The sequence below is a fragment of the Taurulus bubalis genome, assembly GCF_910589615.1.
Source record: "Taurulus bubalis genome assembly, chromosome: 10".
NCBI lineage: Eukaryota > Metazoa > Chordata > Actinopteri > Perciformes > Cottidae > Taurulus > Taurulus bubalis.
In genome coordinates this window covers 5,254,525-5,273,395 of record NC_136598.1, presented here as the reverse complement: position 1 = coordinate 5,273,395, position 18,871 = coordinate 5,254,525, and the positions used below count along the sequence as shown (strand labels likewise).

Genomic DNA, 18,871 nt, shown 5'->3' with positions numbered 1-18,871 from the left:
TTGCAATGGATTTTTGCATTTGACTGGTTAAGATCATTTGGATCATTTGTTGTGGAGGTCAACACTCATATAGACCACAAATTGCACAGTGTAATGCAAATGTTTATCCCTAGTTGCTATAAAGGGAATTCTCAACATGTAATCAAGGCAAGGCCAGCGACCTCAGAGCAGGGATGTCATAGCAAAAATAAGAAGCTGGAACAAAATCCGGGAGCAACAAAGCTGAAGGTGTGGCAGTGAAAGGCCATTTGAAAACAAGAATGAACACCTTTGCTTGTTTTATTGTCTGCGTTCATTGCCTCTTCCAACACCTGTTGTGGGCAGGAATGCCAGTAGCTCAGCCCCAGGCTAGAGTTTCTAGGTAGACAGCTCATCAAAATGAGTGATCAGTGTGTAAACTTACTCAACTGAGGGGGAAGAGAGTAGGACCAACAATGCACTTTTCCTGCTCTAACCCAAGGCACAAAGTTGCATATTGTAGCTTTAAAAAGTAACCATTCCTTCAGGATGCGCAGACGCGTCTCAGCAGCATCGAACATGAGAGTGAGTGATCATCAAGAGTCAACTCACATGGTGATTTCGGTATTTGCTAAAAAAAACACCATGGTGAATGCAAGTGTTTTGTTGTGATAGTGTTCTAAGTTGTTTTTAGACATTTTTACGTGGAATAGTTATTATACCTTTAATAATGTTTTGATGGGATCCCTTGAATTTCATAACACCTGGTTATGATATGGCTCATTAGAGCAGCACTAATTGAAGAAACTAAACTGACAAATAAATCATTATGTAAAATAAAAGAGCATTTTTATACATGCGTAACTTCATGATGTATCTATTTGTTCTTTAAGACTGCATTATCAATAATGGATGATGTACAACTATTTTTTTTTATATTATGTGACAAACGTCATCTCTATGCAACTTGTAAATGTAGACCTAATGATACCAATTGCTTCCTCGCCTTTATGAATTCCATGTAAAAAAAAGAATACAAAAACTTGAAAAAAGGAAAACTGTATGTGGCTGTCAACTTGCCAGACAAACCATGAACCAAACATGAGTAAGCAATGTCAAACCCAACCTGCCTCAAACTAATCCTGCCACTTTTGCAATAAAATGTGCCAAAATAAATGCTGCTACAGTTTACATAATTCACTACATTTCCAAATGAAAGCAATTCACGAAGAATGAGAGTTATGCTTGGTTTTAGGGAAACTGCTCACTGGCGTTCTTGCTAAGAGGTAGATGAGAGGATGCACTCTCCTGTCTGATCTATTGCATGAAGGCTCCGCCCTCAAAGAGCTGGTGCTATTGGGTCCCGGATGAAGACCGCTGGCATGGACGCAAGTTTGCTGGCTCAGTTCTCTTCTGAGCCCGGCAAAAGCGTCTCTCTCCTTCTCCGCATCATCAAAAATCTCTTTGGTGGAGACTTTTACCAGCAGCAGCCACCAGCCAAACGTCTCCCATTGTGCAATGCTTAAGCCATTTCACCCTGCCACAAAGGCCATGCAGAGAGATCTGTTTTGAAGCACTATTTGGTGAAGCGTTTTTTTTCAATGTGAAATCTATTTTTTAAATATTACAGATGGTTCTGCGCATCTTTAGGGGTGCCAAGTAGGTTTGAGCCGATAGCCTAAATCTCTCTCAAGACAACGCTCTTGCTCGCCCTCACATCAGCTCAGTGAGTGAGTGACCTATGTGTCAGCCTCGCCATCCTTCCAATAGAGAGGATGCAAGCTGTATAACGCCCTCTAAGCTGTGGGTCCCTCTGGTTCTGAATAAATACTAGTCTACAATGGGAGACACAGCGTTTATACGTCGCAAGTGTAGATTTCAGAGCGGACCGTAAAGGGCAGAAGGGCGTGGAAAAAAAATCATGACTGTGATTGTGCACTGGGATGGACCCCATGGTGACGGCTCTTAGCCCCATCAGCCCGAGGGTATCCCTATTGGGGGACTTTAGATAATAATCTAAATAACACAGAAATATAAGACCTAAAAAAAAGAAAAAAAAAGTAAAATCAGGGCTACAAGAATATTGCATTACCATGTACAACTCAAACAATAAATAAAAGATTACAAATATAGTATAGACGAAAATCGCCATAAATATACTCTCACGGCAGGTTTCTGGACCAGGCGATCCGTATCTAGCAGCTAGCAAACAAAGTGAGATGGCAGAAAGCAAGCCGCTTCCACACAGATTCCACACATATCAAGCAAATCCCTGTAACCCAAAGTATCAGCAACTTATGAGCAAAGGAACACCAGCAACACAAATAGCTTTATCGCTTTACGGTCAGCCAATCCGTCTTACCTTTGATGATAAAACGTAGAAAACAATTTTTTTCCCGGTAAATCCACACTGTTTTATTTTCAACTGATATCCTGTGTCTCTTTCAAATCATCGCAAACTTTGGGAGGGGCCGTTCTGACCAGGTAGATGGGCAGACTATCAGCGTATCGGATCATATGCTTCACCAATGACGACGCCTATCTGTAGCCTATTGGCTCACAGTGCTGTCAATCGTCTTTTTGAGTTTACAGATCGATTCTATAGGCTGTGACGAGTCCAGGGATAGTTCATTTTCTGAAATCGACCAACTAATTACCGAGATAACGCCGTGCGTAGTCATAAGTGGCCAGGGATGAAAACGTCTTCATTACGCACCAGACAAACGGACGGAAAACAACTGTTTCTCTAGCTCCTATTACGCACTGCTTTGTAGACCTTTCGAGAACTTTGTAGACCTTTTGAGCACTTTGTAGAACTTCAGAATTACTTGTTTTAGCTACGATGTCAAGACCTGTGAAAAAGCAAACTTTCTCCATTTGTGACATCATTGAATTAGTCCAAAAGGACGCTGAGTACCCGGCTTACGATGATGATTCATTCCCAAATGTCCATTTTGGGGACCTCGCCTAAACTTCCTTTACTAAAAATGCTCTAATTTTGTTCTGCTTCACTTTTTCAAAGTAAAACTTTGCAGAGAGACTGGTCACATATTGTGCTACCTTTGGAAGAGGCGTAGGCATGCTGATGCATCATTCCAAGGAGATAATCATCCTGAAAGTGCTTTCTTTTTTAGGCAAACCTGAAATCTCTAATTTGGGCTGTGTGCCATCTTCATTTACTCTTAAACAGTAGCATATTTAGTGGTATTAACACATCTGAACAATGTCTCACAAGTGTACTGTTTATTATAACACCAGAATTATTAAAATAGACCTTGTGGTTGCAGAGATACACCCTTTTTAGTTTAGGTATGCAATTAAGTCAGTTTATTAAAACAATGACCTAGGGCTTATGGGGTTAGAGGGCTGCGTCTGTAAAACCTAGAGTTACAATATGTAACTAAGACTCTTTTAATATGTAACTACATCCAGCAGCCGGTTAGCTTTGCTAAGAACAACGACTGTAAGGTGCTTTGGCACTGTCAAAAGATTGAAAATCCACCTACCAGAACCATAAAGCATAAAGCTCACATATTAACACACATATATTGTACCTCAAGTTTAATCGGAAACCAAAGGGCAAAAAACTATTTGTCGTTTCATGCAGTGATTTGTGCTGGACTATTTCTTGCCAGGCAACTAATAGAGCCTTCAGGAGGTTACTGGCCAAGAAAAACACAAACCTCCCATAACATGGAGATCAGATCATACTGTTCAGATTAAACAAATAAGATACAAGCAGAGAGATTCAGAAGTGCGTGTATAGGCAGATATGTTAGGTATTGTCAAGCTGTGAAGTTAAAAGTATTTCTGAAGAATGAACTTTAAATATCATTACCAATTAAAAGGAAACCCTGTAAAGGGGTATCATGAAAGTAGGACAACCTTTTGATTTGGATAGACCATCACACAACTCGTGGTTTCTGTACTGATGGTCACTGATAAAGTTAACTCTTATAAATACTGCATCAGGATCAACAGATATACACCATCCAACAGCACATCTCAATGCAATGCCAAGATCAATACAGGAAAGAGGCTGGATCTTGAATTACACAGCCAACTGACACCAGACTCTCCCCTGAGTCCATGACTCATGTCACATTAAAGACTGTTAGAGAAAACATATTTAAAGGTTTATCCCTTTCTTAAACCTCCAATTTCATTTAATGTCAAAACAGATCATCGTGTGTTCAAAACACCTCTTATTATTGCATAATTTATGAAATATCCAGTCTCCTTCAATTTAGCAGTCCCAAGATATTCTAAATGTAATTCCATATTTAATCATAATCTTTTTCAATTATTTTCATTTGCTCAGCGCTTTAAGTCATTTATGTCCCTTATGTCTACTTGTTTCACTCATTGCATGACTGCCTTTCACTGTCTATCCTTTCATTTTTCTAATCCTTCCATTTTCTCATTACCATGTGTGCACTATTTATGTGCTCATATAATCTGAATGAACTTCTGTGATAGGGACCCTTCACAGGGCGCTTCCTGCAAAAGGGCACAAATCATGTGTGTATGATTGGATTACTGACTGCCTGGTGCTAATGTTTAACCACAGCAGAGGCTTAACTCCTCTCTCTCTCTGTCTCTCTCTCTCTCACGCCCCATGTGTGTGCATGTTTGGATTTATTTGAGAATAGATGTTGTGCCACCTGATGTTTGTTTGAGACATCACGTCAATTTGAGCCAAACCACTCAGCATGATACAGTATCTGAATTTGGAGTTTCATCTCTCTGCATTGCCATTTTATCCTTGACTGCCGTTAGTTACACAGTTCAGTGTTTTTCCTACTAGAGTTCTGCTTTCAATTTATCATTATGAAGCATATAACAAACATAAAAGACCAAATGAAGACTGCATTGAAAGGGAACACATTTGACAAAGGGAACTTGCCATTCAAACCAGTACAACAGCTCAATAGAAACTCCCTTAACTATTTGATCGATATATATATATATATATATATATATATATATATATATATATATATATATATATATATATATATATATATATATATATATATATATATATATATATATATATATATTATTATTTTTTTTTTTCTAAAGACAACAAATTAAAATGGGAACAAACCAGTTCACTTTCACTTTGTAACTATGGCGTCAACTAACATCATTACAGTGGTTGCTACAGTGTCCTGTAGAAAATAAATAAGCTTTCAGCAACAAGAAAAAATTGATTTTGGGGAGCTCCTGACTTACCCACTGGCCTGTCATCAAGCCAAACATTGGCCATCTACTGTACACCAAATACCAAGTATGTCATTGACTAAGTAACATGTCATCAGTCAAAGTATTGCCCCTTGGCAAGTCGTAGATGAAATGAAATGTACCCATTATTGGCTGAGAAACAGCTAACCAATCATATTTCTACTCTGATGGGGGTCTAAACTATTTCCTGTTATTCATACTCATCCTTGGTGGCAAATAAACAAGTTCAATTCAGGATCTTTTATTCAATATATTTTTGTTGGCCAAGAATTGCTGCATTAATAGTCATATTATTTTACTTGGCCACATAGATCTGGTCTGCTATGCGTGTTTGATTGTGTTCATGAGAAATACTGTAACTGGTGTTATGCAATGGTTCTGACTTGAAGGTCATGTGAACAAACCATTTATCGTGAAAAAGTCTTGTTGCAGTCGGTATCATTTAACGCAGGTTCTGTTTCAGTGATTGTCATCACAGGAAAAACACAGACATTCAGTCTCTGATTTTATACATCTGAGTACTATCCTATCGGTACAGCCACCTCTCAGACGTGCTTCGATGCTGATGCCAAGTTCTATAAGAAACATTCGCTGGTTCTTGTGTTGCCTGCCTCTGGCGAGAAATGTCTCTGCTCAGTGAGATTTAGACCTGGAGTAAGAAGCACCTTGTGTAATAAAGAAGAGCGTGCTCACACGCATATGCTCAAACACGGATGGATGTCAGCATAGAGCTTAGCTTGGAGATGACTTCCACATGCTGTTTCACATTTGGTGACCTATCCTCAAAGCTTTCTTCAATCGACTATCATCTTAGAAAGCTTACACAGCTCTTCCTCACCTCACCTCAAAGCCTCCTGGTTCATGTGTGTTTCTCCCCTTTATTTTCTTTCATCACTTTTTTTTGTCCTTCCTTTCCCTTCAGTACTAAACTCTTGAAAAATATATTCTTTCCATCTTTTCTGTCTATTGTCCTTCCTTTCCCTTTCCTGTCACAAACTAGCTCGTAATTAAAATGCTCTCGGTCAATTGGGTAAATGATTGCACAGTATGCCACACCTGAGTAGGGGGAGGTGGAAAAACAAGCTCACACGGGCTCGTACACACACACATGCACACACAAGGCTGTGGTCACGATCAGTGTCCTCATTATGAATCATTTATGGCCTTTTACAGCAGCAGAGAACAATCCAAGGCATTTACAAGCAACCACAAATATACACAGCTATTCACACACATACACATGCACGCAGTCTTTTTTATTGCTGTCTTGCAGCTTAGAGCGCTGCAGAGTCCAGGTGTTTCCAGGCCCCTGCAGCTGTTGACAGCGAAAAGGATCCGCCTGTCAGCGGGCGGTGGTATCCAAGCAGGTGGCAGCAGCAAGTCCCGAGATCAGAGGTCGCATGTTTGCTCTCCACAGTAGAGGTCACAGCTCTATACTGAGGCCTCACCAGTGGCGGGCCGTCAGGGCCTGCTAAGCCTTCTCTACTGGCCTAAACAGAATCACAAAGTTATAGCTATTTTTTTTTTATAACAATTACAAGTTATATCTATTTTATAATGTAATTGTTTTTCATAAATACACTACATGTATTATAATTATATAATGATTAACATGCGCTGTGATTGGTCAGTGTGCCAGCATGAATTCTGTCAACACAACAGAAAGCTACCATGCTGCCAGGATTAAAAAGAGTTCATGCTGAAACAAGTAATGTTTAGTGTTTTACGTGTTTTAACACTTAATGTCTGAAGGAGGAGACCTGGACTTGGTGGGGGATTTACTTTATGCCTTTCTCATGAAGGGTTGAGCATGTTTTGGCATTGACGATCCTCACTGAAGCGCACAGATGAACTGAACAACCACGTCATTGAACTGTGTTAACGAGAGGCGGATGGACTTTGTCTTTATTAATAAGTGGACAGCATCGGGTGAGTGCACAGCTTTTTTTGCTTTTTGTGTTTGTTTTTTCCCTCTGCTTGGCTCTCCGCTGGCTCACACCTCCATACAGCTAACTAAGCTATTATATTGATTACTTGGACAGTTCTCTACGGAGCAGTGTTCTGATGTAAGTTTATGGGGCTTTTATTGTGAAGGGAAAAACGGAAGGAGAGGAAATGCTCTAGTGAAGTGTGGAACGAGAATGCAAGTGGTTGCCGTCTTGTGCAAATATCTTGTTGTTGTTTTATTAATAAAGTGAAGTATAGGCGCAAGATAAACCCTCAGATACATAACTACATGTGACATATCAGACAGCAGGCCTACACTGTAAAACCTACCAGCACATCTTAATAAAAGAAGTAAGCTAACCCAACTTAAATGGCATAGAAAGTTGTAGTTACTTGAGTGATACACTAACATGAACTCGAAAGTGAACTGCAGTCATAATGACTCAGTCATTTGGAGTTTGATCAACTTCTGGTAGACTTTCAAGTTATGTGTATCAATTCCAATGAGTTGTATTAACTCATTTGAACTAAATTGATTTTATAGACAGTGGATGTGTTCAATATCTTGATCTGTCGTTAAGACGGGTGTCTGTAAATGTACATTTTTCGGCGTTTTTTCACTTTGATTTTTCAAAAGTTACCGAGAAATATACACTGTACTATCTGATAACACCGTTATTTTAACCAGCAGACCGGAAGGGTCTGTCTCTTCCTGCGACGGAGTTTCTGCTTGTTGTGAAGTGGGCGAGTCTACCCAGCATGCAGTTCGGCACAATTATTACAATTATTAGTGTTACAAATAGTTTGTGTCACGGTGTTTTACCTTGTTAAAGAGTGTTAGTTGTGGGTTATTGATTGTTGTTATAATGTTGTAACCATGACTAAAGTTACAACCATGACACGTAAGTAGCTCCGACTGCAGCGCCCTCAGTGGTGAAGAAATAAAGGTGGCTGCCTGCCGAAGAGCGACAACAGTCGTTATGGTCATGCGGTATATGAAAAATTCATACCGGTTTCAAATAGAGCCGGCATACCGCACAGCACTATGTGTAATGTTTTGGCCAAATAATCATATTGGTTCAAATAAATTCATTCCATTTGAGTTCATACAAACATTAAAAATACGTTTAAATAGTAAATATGTTTTAAGTTCAATACAAAGAATGGAGTTAGTACTAGTAATGTATGTACTTGGGTATACCTAACAATAAATACTTGAGTTAGGAGTACTCCATTTAAGCATTTTTTCCACAAAAAGGATTTGAGTTATTTAACTTAAATGGTTGAAGGCAATCGGTTTCCTAAAACTATTTGAATTATTTAACTTAAATGGTTCAAGGCAATCGGTTTCCTGAAACTATTTGAGTTATTTAACTTAAATGGTTGAAGGCAATCGGTTTCCTTAAACTATTTGAGTTGACTATACTTATCAGATTTTACAGTGTAGCTAGGTTTTGCACGGCCCGCCACCGGGCCTCACACTGCCGAAGCACTAGTCATTCAGAAAGAAAAAGATTCTGCCAGCTAGTATGTCTCGTTGCTACTGAACATGTTCGAGAAAATAGAATGCGCACATACCTTAGTTTGAAATATCATGTATGATTGTATATACACATCATGGCGATTGTATTGCTCTCTACAACACGCACATACCCGAACACACAAAGTCAACCTGAACATGTGATACAGTACAGTCGGAGGCATTCCAACTCTGACTGGTAAGCCAGACGCCCTGAAGGAATGAGCACAACAACAGCGGTTGGCGGGGAGATTTAAGCTGTTGACCAGTTCTTTAGCTGCTCCATTACTTTCTGCGGTAACTGCAGAATTTAGATCACTTAAGTCAATGATTTTAAAACATCAACCATTGCACTTTGTCCAATAATTCATCATGAGCTGCAGAAGTGGGTTTTGTATCTCTCTCCCTGCGTTCAGACAGGCCGCAACTATAAAGATCTCTGATAAATCGGATGAATTGCAGTACAAATACAACAAAGTGTGAAATGACGCCACACACTTACACATAGACATGCTATGTACGCAAATGCAAATGAGCCCATTTTGAGCAATGTTTATTTTCCTTGTCCTCCCCCTGTATGTGATTTGTATGTGTGTTAAGTCATGTAAAAGCGAGGAGAAGAGAGCAAAGCAGAACAAAAAAGTTGGGCAATAAGTTGTTGGCAATGTACAATAACACCAAAAGGTTAACATGCATAATTTTTTTGACAACTCACATAGTTGCCTGCATGCTTTTTTCCTGCAACCTGCAAACCAACATGTCACGTTGGTTTCTAAATCTAATGAGCGATATCTAAATCACATAGAAGCTTGTGATCAAGCAAATAATTGTGAAGGAATAAGAGCCAGAGTTTCATTTTTATAATTACTCAACTCAGAGGGAATGAAGACGCACTTTTGCTACAACAAGCAACCGCAAAAGAAAAGGTATACAAAAGCATATTGACCATTACATGAAATGTCTAAACCCTAATGAACATTTTTTGATCTGTAAAAAGGTGTTTATCAAGAAGAAGAAAGAAAATGTGAAAGCTGTCAGTACACATTGAACAAAGTTAGCATTTTATGGTAGCAGCGCTATCCTTTCAAACAAGAATGTGTTATAACCAATTTTTGTGAAAGACTAAATACCATGCATATCTCATTTTGGATTGAATAAATACATCTCGCCATTACCCCCCACATTCAGCTTTATCCTTATGAAAATAAAATTGTCATCACAGGCCAGATGGCAAAAGGAAAAAATGTTGTCCCAAGACACAATGGTGTGTTTTTCCATCTAGATTGGAAAGATACATTGCTCGTGGTGATGATCTGAGTCCACAAGACAGGCTGTACTTTAAACCCAGGTTTTCCCTTCCCTCCAAGGATCCATCTTTCTCAGCCCTCTGAATCACTCTATTTCTTCTGCAGTATATCTGCACTGTCATTTTCATAGTTGAAGGCACTGGCATATAAATTGTAAATTTATGGAAGAAGAACAGTTTCAGTTGTCCGTGGAAAGTTTGTGCGCCTTGGAGATTTAGCACCCACTGCTCAGGACTCGACTGGCCTTCTCACAGACAAGTCGAAGTGAAACATGGACCCTGGCGCACACACACAAATCCACTAGCGCTCACGCATGCTGTTTGCAGTGTAACTTGACCCGCTCTATATCAAGCATGCCAAAAGGACACTAACAAGACTCTATTGCTCGCTAAAAGCTGGGAAAACACATGAGACACACGCGCACATACAAACTTGCAACTAAGATTTGTTCTCACGGCCTAGTTGACATCTTTAGAAAACAGCCAGAAAGCAACACACACTGATAATGCCAGCTCTGTTGACAAACTCTCCACTCACATGGTGTTACTGAAGCCAAACTCCCATGGCATCCGTGATATCTATAGAGCTGCAGTGCCTGAAAGGACAGTCCACTTCAGCTTGTGTTCTCAAAGAACTTAATCAATCTGTTCTCCGTCCTCTTACAATGCAAGATGACTTAGTCTCGCTTTACAACTTTTGATCATGGACTAAACACAGTATCAACACTCAATTAGCTCCCGTGTCTGTCTGCGTTACGGCCTTTCTGTCTGTGGATCTTGATCTGTTTGTGTGGGTGGGTGTGTGAGCAGGTGTTTGACCTTTGAGAATGACCTCCAGCTCGTCTCTTAAGATGTCAAAGGTGCTGTATCTAGAGCTGGTCTCAGGGATGATGTTCTTTTTCAGCCAGCCCCCACAGGCGTACTGGTAGAAGTTATCACAAGGGTCCACGCTGGCATCCATGTTCTCAATGAGGCGAGAAGCTGCAAGGACAGAGAGGAAAGAAGCCCTGAGAACTGGAGGAAATGCTTACCTAAAAACACTTCAATACACTAGTCTATATATACATAGACTGTTTGTATGCAGGATGTCAGAGATGACTACCATTTTATCATTTAATAGTTGGGAAATATGCTTATTTGTTTTATTTTGGAGAGTTCAGTATAAGCCGGTTAGCTTCGCTTAGCACAACACTGGAAACGCAAGAGAAGCTAACAAACTCTGACTAAGGGTCCACCGACCAGCAACTGTAAAGCTCACAAACGTTCCTTAGCAGAGGTCATTGTGCCGGTCCGCCTGGCACATACTGTGTTGGTTTAAACTTTTAAACTACATATACTGTGTTCATTTGTGAGCTTTAAAGGTGTTGGTTTTGTTACCTTCAGACACACTCAGGCCTGGTGTTTCCACCTGTTTCTGATCTTTGAGCTGAGCCATGATAAGCAGCTGCTGGATGAAGCCCCACAGGCAATGGACAGATGTTAAGAGTGGAATCAATGTTCTCCTCTGACTATTACCAAGCTCAGTTCAGGATTACAGACCACTTTAAATCTTGGATGCTTGCAAAATGTTTCTTGCTCTTCTTGTAGCGAGGAACATTTACCCCGAAACACATTTTTTTAAATGGAAACAATTTTATTCAAATATCATCAATAGACCCGTGAAGAAAAAGTAAAACTGTATCATGGCACTGATTGGGATAAATTTGGCACCAGTCCTGCAAATGTGTGAACTTTTCTGAGCTGCAATTAAATTACATGAGACAGCTGACCGATCTCTAGTGACAAGTCTGTCTGGCAAATCTGACTGAATTGGGACATTGGTTTCCAAAAAATGCATCGCAAATGATTCGTTGTCTGTTGCTGGAAACTAGAGGAAGAATTATTTATCTTTAATTTACAATAAACTGTTGTCAAAAGAAAAATGTCATATTTAAGAGGTTGTTGATTGACACTGGTATATTCTGGAATGCTAAAAGACTTTGAAATGATGTGAAAATGGGTGCGTGTGATAAAAAAAAGGCTTCAACAGCATTACTGCAGTTAAGTTATAAGAGCTTGGATGTGTTGAAATATTTCAGTTTTGGACTCACGCTGCACACATAAAAGCCGTACACACATGCTTATACACATTACCAGTTTAACAACTTCTCCTGTGCAGTTGTTGATCTGATAACAATAACCCTTTGCAACATGTTTCTGCCTATCAGGACTGTTCCTGTTTGATCACTGTTTTGACTTAATGGCAACATATTCACAGTTGAAGTGGCTTATTTCTCTAAGTGTGTCTGCAGCAGTCTCAATTTTCACAATCCGTCCCCTTCTGAGAGAAAGGAAAGCCTTCAGAATGAGACAATCAAGAGAAAGTACAAACACACAAAAACAGACACAATGCTTACCTGACTGCGTGCAGTCAGCGGATGTGCAGATTTCATCTGTAGGAAAAGGTCAAACAAATCATTATTCAGTAGGATTTTTGCAGTCATCCGTCATCACGTCAAATGCTCATACTCTCTCATCTCATCTTTCTCATTTTAGCCTTTTACTTAATTTTATTGCAATTTCATCTTTCTCACACATATAAGCCCAAATTACTTAGAAGTGTTGCTTTCATTCTGTCAGGAATAATTTACACCCACAACCCATCATTCACAGAGACACCTGAAAACACACATTTGTCTGTACACGCACGCACGTACGCACGCACGCAATGCACGCACACACACACACATTTACGCACGCACGCACACACACACACACACACCAGCGAGCTGTCATTTGACTATGAATACATTGCTTCATGTGGTACGTGTGAATGCACATGATGTGCACACAGCTGAGTGCACGCAGGTACAAACATAGTGATTAAACATTTTTCTGGCATGGCAGCTTCCACGTTTATTAATCACAAGATTGCGAAAGATAATAATAGTGCAACACACACACAAATATGTCAACCAATTGGGTATGTATCATGAGATTTAATTTGATTAGGTTTTTGATAACTTCCAAGTTGTTCTTTTTGTCAATGCTGAATAAGTGGATCTATTAATAAGCTGTTTACTATTCATGTTAATTTCATACTAGAATATAGATTTTCTTGTACCACATCACGGAGGACTTGCTAATGATTAATACATCATCAGTTAGGAAGGATTGGTGGGGGTGTCTGTTTGATTTCACCGTGTCTATTTTAAATGCTTCATTTGAATTGATGACATTTACAACAAGATATTAGATACCGATACGTTAGATAATTAGTCTAAATTGTGAAAAAGCTCAATGTTTTGAGGTAAACATGGTTGTTTGAAAATGCCTGAAACAGAAGGAAACGTCTAAAAAGGACCTTTGCACAATGCATTCTTCTTTATGGCTCAGTAGTTGTACTTTTGCACTATGCTTTAAAAGCACACAGCTCAAGTGTCTTCGAATCACCTGAACAAAATGCTGCTCTCAGGCACGCTCCTTCATGCTTGCCATTAACCATGAACTCAGCTAGAATTGAACTTCAAAAGTTCTGAAAGACACTTAACAATGTGGTGGCAAGAAAAATCAAATAACTTCCTCTAAGCTGAATGGCTCCCAACATACAAGTTGTTGATTGTAGGACATCACCGTTTTTTTGTCAGGTTTACTAAATTGTTGTCAACAATAGTCTGTTCATCTATGCAGGACCACTCGTGTTTTCATATCTTTCTCACTCTGTTCTTAAAACTCACCATTTTTCTGTGTGGCGAAGAGAATGATGAGGGCAATGATAACGATGAAGAGCAAGGAGACGATAGTAATGAGGCCGACCTCCAGGGAGGTCCAGCGGGGCTTCTTAGTCGACTTGGGGGGGTTGGTCTCTGTCATTCTCAGGTCTCCTCCTTCAGCCGCCAGCTGTATCAACTCACCTGAGAGAGGGAAAAGCACAGAGGTAGAGCTGAAACCGTTTGTCGACCGATCAGCAGCAATTCTGATTATCAATATCAATTATCAAAAACATTGTCATTCACCAAGCAGTCATGCCAAACACTTGCTGGTTGCAGCTTCTTAAATGTGATAATGTGCTGCTTCACTGGTGTACTGTTTTTTTTGGGACTGTAGGTCGGAAAAAAACAAGCTGTTTGAAGATAAACTAATTGATAATGAAAATAATAATTAGTTGCAGCCCGAAAGAGGCATAAAGACGTACATAGATAACATAGATGTTTGGTGAAAAAATACAAACAAGTCTAATTCATACATGAATGCATGAACTAAATAACACACATACATTTTCATCATGTCAGCATCATTTCAAAATCTAAAAATCAATTAATCTTTGAAGCCATCAACCAAAAATGCCAAACACTTCTCAAATGAGTATTACTACAAAATACTATATTCAACTATAGTATATACATTTTGACATTGATAAGACACACATTCAGTTATATCTTCAGACTTTTTAGACACGAGCTGAAAAAAGCAAAGAGTGAAAGTGAGATACCGTGATAAGAAAGCAAAAAAGCTAAACCAAAAACTTTTTTTTTTTTTTAAAACAGTATTGTAGCAAAAGGTGAGAACAATGGAAGGTCTTACCCTCTAGTGGCAGTACACTCCAGACAAAAAGAAGAAACACACACTTCTGAAGAATGGAAAACAAGAGAGACCTTTCCTCTGCTCCTCACTGTTGTTTTCCTCTCTGGTACCAAGTGAGAACTTTACAAAGTTCATGTAACAAGCCCTTAAGTCTATCTTTGAAGGTAATTAATCCTTAATCCCTTACTGAAGGCACACACACACTCGTGCAATTACGGCACACACACACCCACAGTCATGCTCTCACACACACTTTTACAAGCTGGTGTCATGAGGCATCTGTGCAGATGGGTGGGTCTCTCTGCGTGCTGAGATGAGAGCGCCGCCCGACCAAAGGACAAAGTCTCTTAGCTTCCTTTGAATGAGCAGACAGCCATACACACACAACAACACCTGCTGTAATAACCACAAACCTGCTGAATGTCAAATCCCATATCATTGTTCTTCGAGGCTGTGCAAAGTAAACTACAGTCAGTATTCAGGCGTGTCATTGGCCTTAAATATTCAGATCCCAACAGGCTTCTTTCCCAACTCCACACCAGCACTATAGGCTACACAGCATGTCACTCTGGGCCACTCGATCGGACAGTGGTGACCCTGCATGTAATGGGTTCCTTTCCTTTTGCAGGGTTTGTGTGGGATTATACAGCAGGCATAAGGGCAGCTCAAAGTAATGGCAGAAAATGAATGATCGGAAGATTAAAAACAGGAGACGAGACAGTAGAATGACACAAGTTGATGTGTTAGTCTAAACTTCCCGTCAAACTGCTTCTGGTTGGCTGCAGGAGAAGCATAAACTTTGCCAAGCAAGCACATACTTCCCAGTGGCAGCAGTCTCACCACTTTAATGAATTCCTTTGTGCATGTAAGCATTGGAGAGGCTGTGTATTATTTCTATATGCGCTAATCCTGGCAAGCTCCATGCTAAGAAATTAAAATGTCTGTGAAATTTATTTCAAAGGAAAAGGGACATAAACATGGAGTAAAGGAATGTGCACAAATGAGGGTGGTGGGAGGTGGGTGAGGGGGGACGTAAAAACAGCAGAGATGGACACTGGACACTGGTACTAAATCATGTGTAAGTGAGCTGAGGGCATGTTAGATATGAATCTAAATGAACCCTAACTGCACATGCACTAATCATCCTTGCGTAATGCTTTCTGATTCCTTTATGTGAATTTTAAGTCATTTAAAGTCGGATAATTCCAGTTCTCTGTCAACATTGCTTCAGGGTGGATTAAGGAACTTTTCACTGTCGTATGAATATGGCACAGATTCCTTTGAGGATGTTTGCTCTGTGAGGGAAGAAGTCCTAATATGAGTGTGAGTTATTTGTAAAGGGAGCTGTCATTTGCTGGTGTGACTGCTCCTGTTGCAGGACGCAGTCACTGGTTATACTTGTCTTGATGTGGCTCTGATGATTGGTCTTCAGTGTGTATGTTTAAAAAACTCTCTCTTACTTTTTTTGTTCTTCTTTTTTTGTCAGTCATGATATATCTGAAACATAAACAGTCCCTGTGCCTTGTGAGACCTCACAAACTCCTTCAAAATTAAACCCATCATTCACAGAGACACCTGAAAACACACATTTGTCTGTACACCCACGCACACACACACACACACACACACACACACACACACACACACACACACACACACACACACACACACACACACACACACACACACACACACACACACACTGCCTGTGCAAAGTCACTTTTTTACAACCTATATCTCTGAGAGCCATGAACATGTCATGTACTTAATTGAGTTTGAATACGTACAGGAATGTGGCCTACTTAAACTTAAAATAACACCTTCTCTGGGATATGATTTTATGCACTGGGCCTCCCTAACTGCACACTGCAGAATAAAATCACTTTAAAATCCATTTTTGGAGGAGGTGACTTGATGCCCAAAGGTGTGATATAACTGATAAGAAGTCTACCTCTTAAATTGCTTTCCTAACGATATTGATAGCAGTATGAAAGGAAATGGATATAGCACTCATACTGCTGCTACACAGTGAAGCAAAACCACAAAGTATAAGCTTGGATACCCATCTGGGATTCTATGACAGTAGATTGAGAGGTTTTCTGATAGGACCAAATGCAATAGGTGTTAAAACTCCAGTGATAAAAATATGCAGCTGCAGCACATATGGTGAGCAAAACGCCGATTAAATACGTGCCAGATCCTCATCTCCTGTTGCACGTCGGGAATTCCAAGGGGGTGGCATGATCAACTGGTGTATGTTGCCCCGTGTCACCCAGCCGGCACGCGCGCACACGCACAAATAATGCACTCGCGCACACACACACTCACACACACAGACGGAGACTCACACAGATGGCACCGCGTTAAAAGAAGCGCTCGTGCTAAGTGAGCGACTTACCAGATGTGTCGGGAAATTTTCGGTCGATGATATAAATGGGCATCACATACACGGATCCATCAAATCCAAAAAGAAGCGGGCGCGAAGTGCTGATCGATCTGTTACAGATTATTGTTTTTTGCTTCACGCTGGATTTCAACAAGGCGCAAACCGATCCCGCCTCTCTTTCTCTCTCTCTCTCTCTCTCTCTCCCTCTCTCTCTCTCCACCTCTCCTTATTCTTCTTCTTTCTTTCTTTGGCTTTACATTCAGACGAAGACACACGCGCGCACACTCACGCACAGAGACCCTTCACTGAAACTGCGCGGATCGCTGAATTCAAATAACCCATCAGACTCTTGCGCGCGCAATTGGTCAAGTGTGTGATCCACAGGGGCGAGATCGCATATTTATACAGCCAATGACATATAGTGAGGAAGCAGCCCTCTTAAGTTCCCCGTCCTCCGAGTCGTTGCCTCCTCAGTCAGGGCGGCGTTTAGAAGTGGCCCTGTCGGCGGCTCTCCGGGCGCAGGTTCAGGTGTGTGATCATGGGCTGTATTGCGGTTGGAAACAGAGTTGTCAAGAGCTTTAAAAGACAATGCACTTTACGGATATAAAGACAAATTCCCATTGTTGTGAGCACTGTTGTGAGTTGTTGTTATCCAACAGCTGTTTAGTGGCATTATTTCATTCAGATAGATAGATAGATAGATAGATAGATAGATAGATAGATAGATAGATAGATAGATAGATAGATAGATAGATGTTATTCATCCCCAGGGGGACATTTGTTTGTAGCAGCAGCAACCAAGTTACAGAGTAAACGTCAACATATTAAGTATGGAAAATACTCAATATATACAATACAATACCAGAGCAGAACATATTACATTTAAGAAAATGTAATAATAAATCAAATGCAAAAGTACAAAGTATATACACTCTATATAAAGTATATGTGAAATAGAAGTTTCTACATTTACTTTTGAATATAACCTTTTCCTATAAGGGTCATGCTTATATGGTCCACATCCTGCAAGATAGCCCTAATGTTCACCTGAAGGTCCATGTACTCCACTTTGGGAACCACTCATGTCACTTAAAACTAAAGCATGTCACTTAAAACTAAAGCATGTAAACCCTTGATTGAAGCACATAGTGTCAGGTCCGTCAGTGCTGCATACAGGATGCGGTCAGTTTGACGCTATGCAGCAAGACCAGTGTTAGAATTTTAAATGTTGAAAGTAACCATCTTAAGCATGCAACTAAATCCCCATTACCATGGTTGGAAAGGTTACACAAGGTTATACAAAATATTAACTCTATAATAGGCTGCTACATCATTTTTAAATTGAAACTCCAGACACCTAAACAGACACTCCTTTGACATGCAAATCACAATGCTTTTGGGTTCCTTTACTGGTGTCCACACATCCTCACACAGCAACACACACAATGTCAATAACAGAACCAGTTAGCTGCACCTTTTATGGAAGTGTGGTTAAAATGATCAACGTTAACTGAATTCTGTCAACAGAAGGTTCAACTTAACTCTGCAAACACATGAGTATGTTGTGTCTAAAAGTGAAAGTTAACATTAATGTGAGAAGAAAGAAAAGCCTACCTCACACCAGAGTAGTGACACATGGTAGTCAGGAGATCTATTTTAAGCTTGCATGTGCATTTAACTATTTAGATATAACTATTTACCAGTTAGATTTAAGTGAGGTTGAGTAGTCATCTGCTGAAACAGACGGACATGAATGTCACCTAAAGGGTTGGGAAACTGCATTTAAAAAAAAAAATCTTATCCCGAACCACTTCATCTCTGCATCTGCTCTCTTTGCAGCGCCAGTGTCATTGACAGACACTGAACTTTAATGATACATGTTCAAGCAAGCCTATTTGTGTCACCTTATCATACCATGTGCCATTGCTTCCGATTAAAAAACAGC

At 40.0% G+C, this 18,871-nt stretch overlaps 1 protein-coding gene across 1 annotated transcript in view; it reads right to left on the bottom strand.

Annotated features, from left to right (window-relative positions):
• Nucleotides 1-17,247, bottom strand: part of LOC306742221 (neprilysin-like) — a 31,971-nt gene extending 14,724 nt beyond the window's left edge. Inside the window, exons 1-4 of the mRNA XM_079224564.1 lie at nucleotides 16,939-17,247; nucleotides 13,694-13,870; nucleotides 12,374-12,409; nucleotides 10,797-10,958 (exon numbers count right to left, since the gene is read on the bottom strand). Coding sequence (XP_079080690.1) covers nucleotides 10,797-10,958; nucleotides 12,374-12,409; nucleotides 13,694-13,870; nucleotides 16,939-16,981 — 418 coding nt within the window. The 5' untranslated portion in view covers nucleotides 16,982-17,247. The remainder of the gene's footprint in view (nucleotides 1-10,796; nucleotides 10,959-12,373; nucleotides 12,410-13,693; nucleotides 13,871-16,938) is intronic.
• Between the last annotated feature and the right edge of the window lie 1,624 nt (nucleotides 17,248-18,871).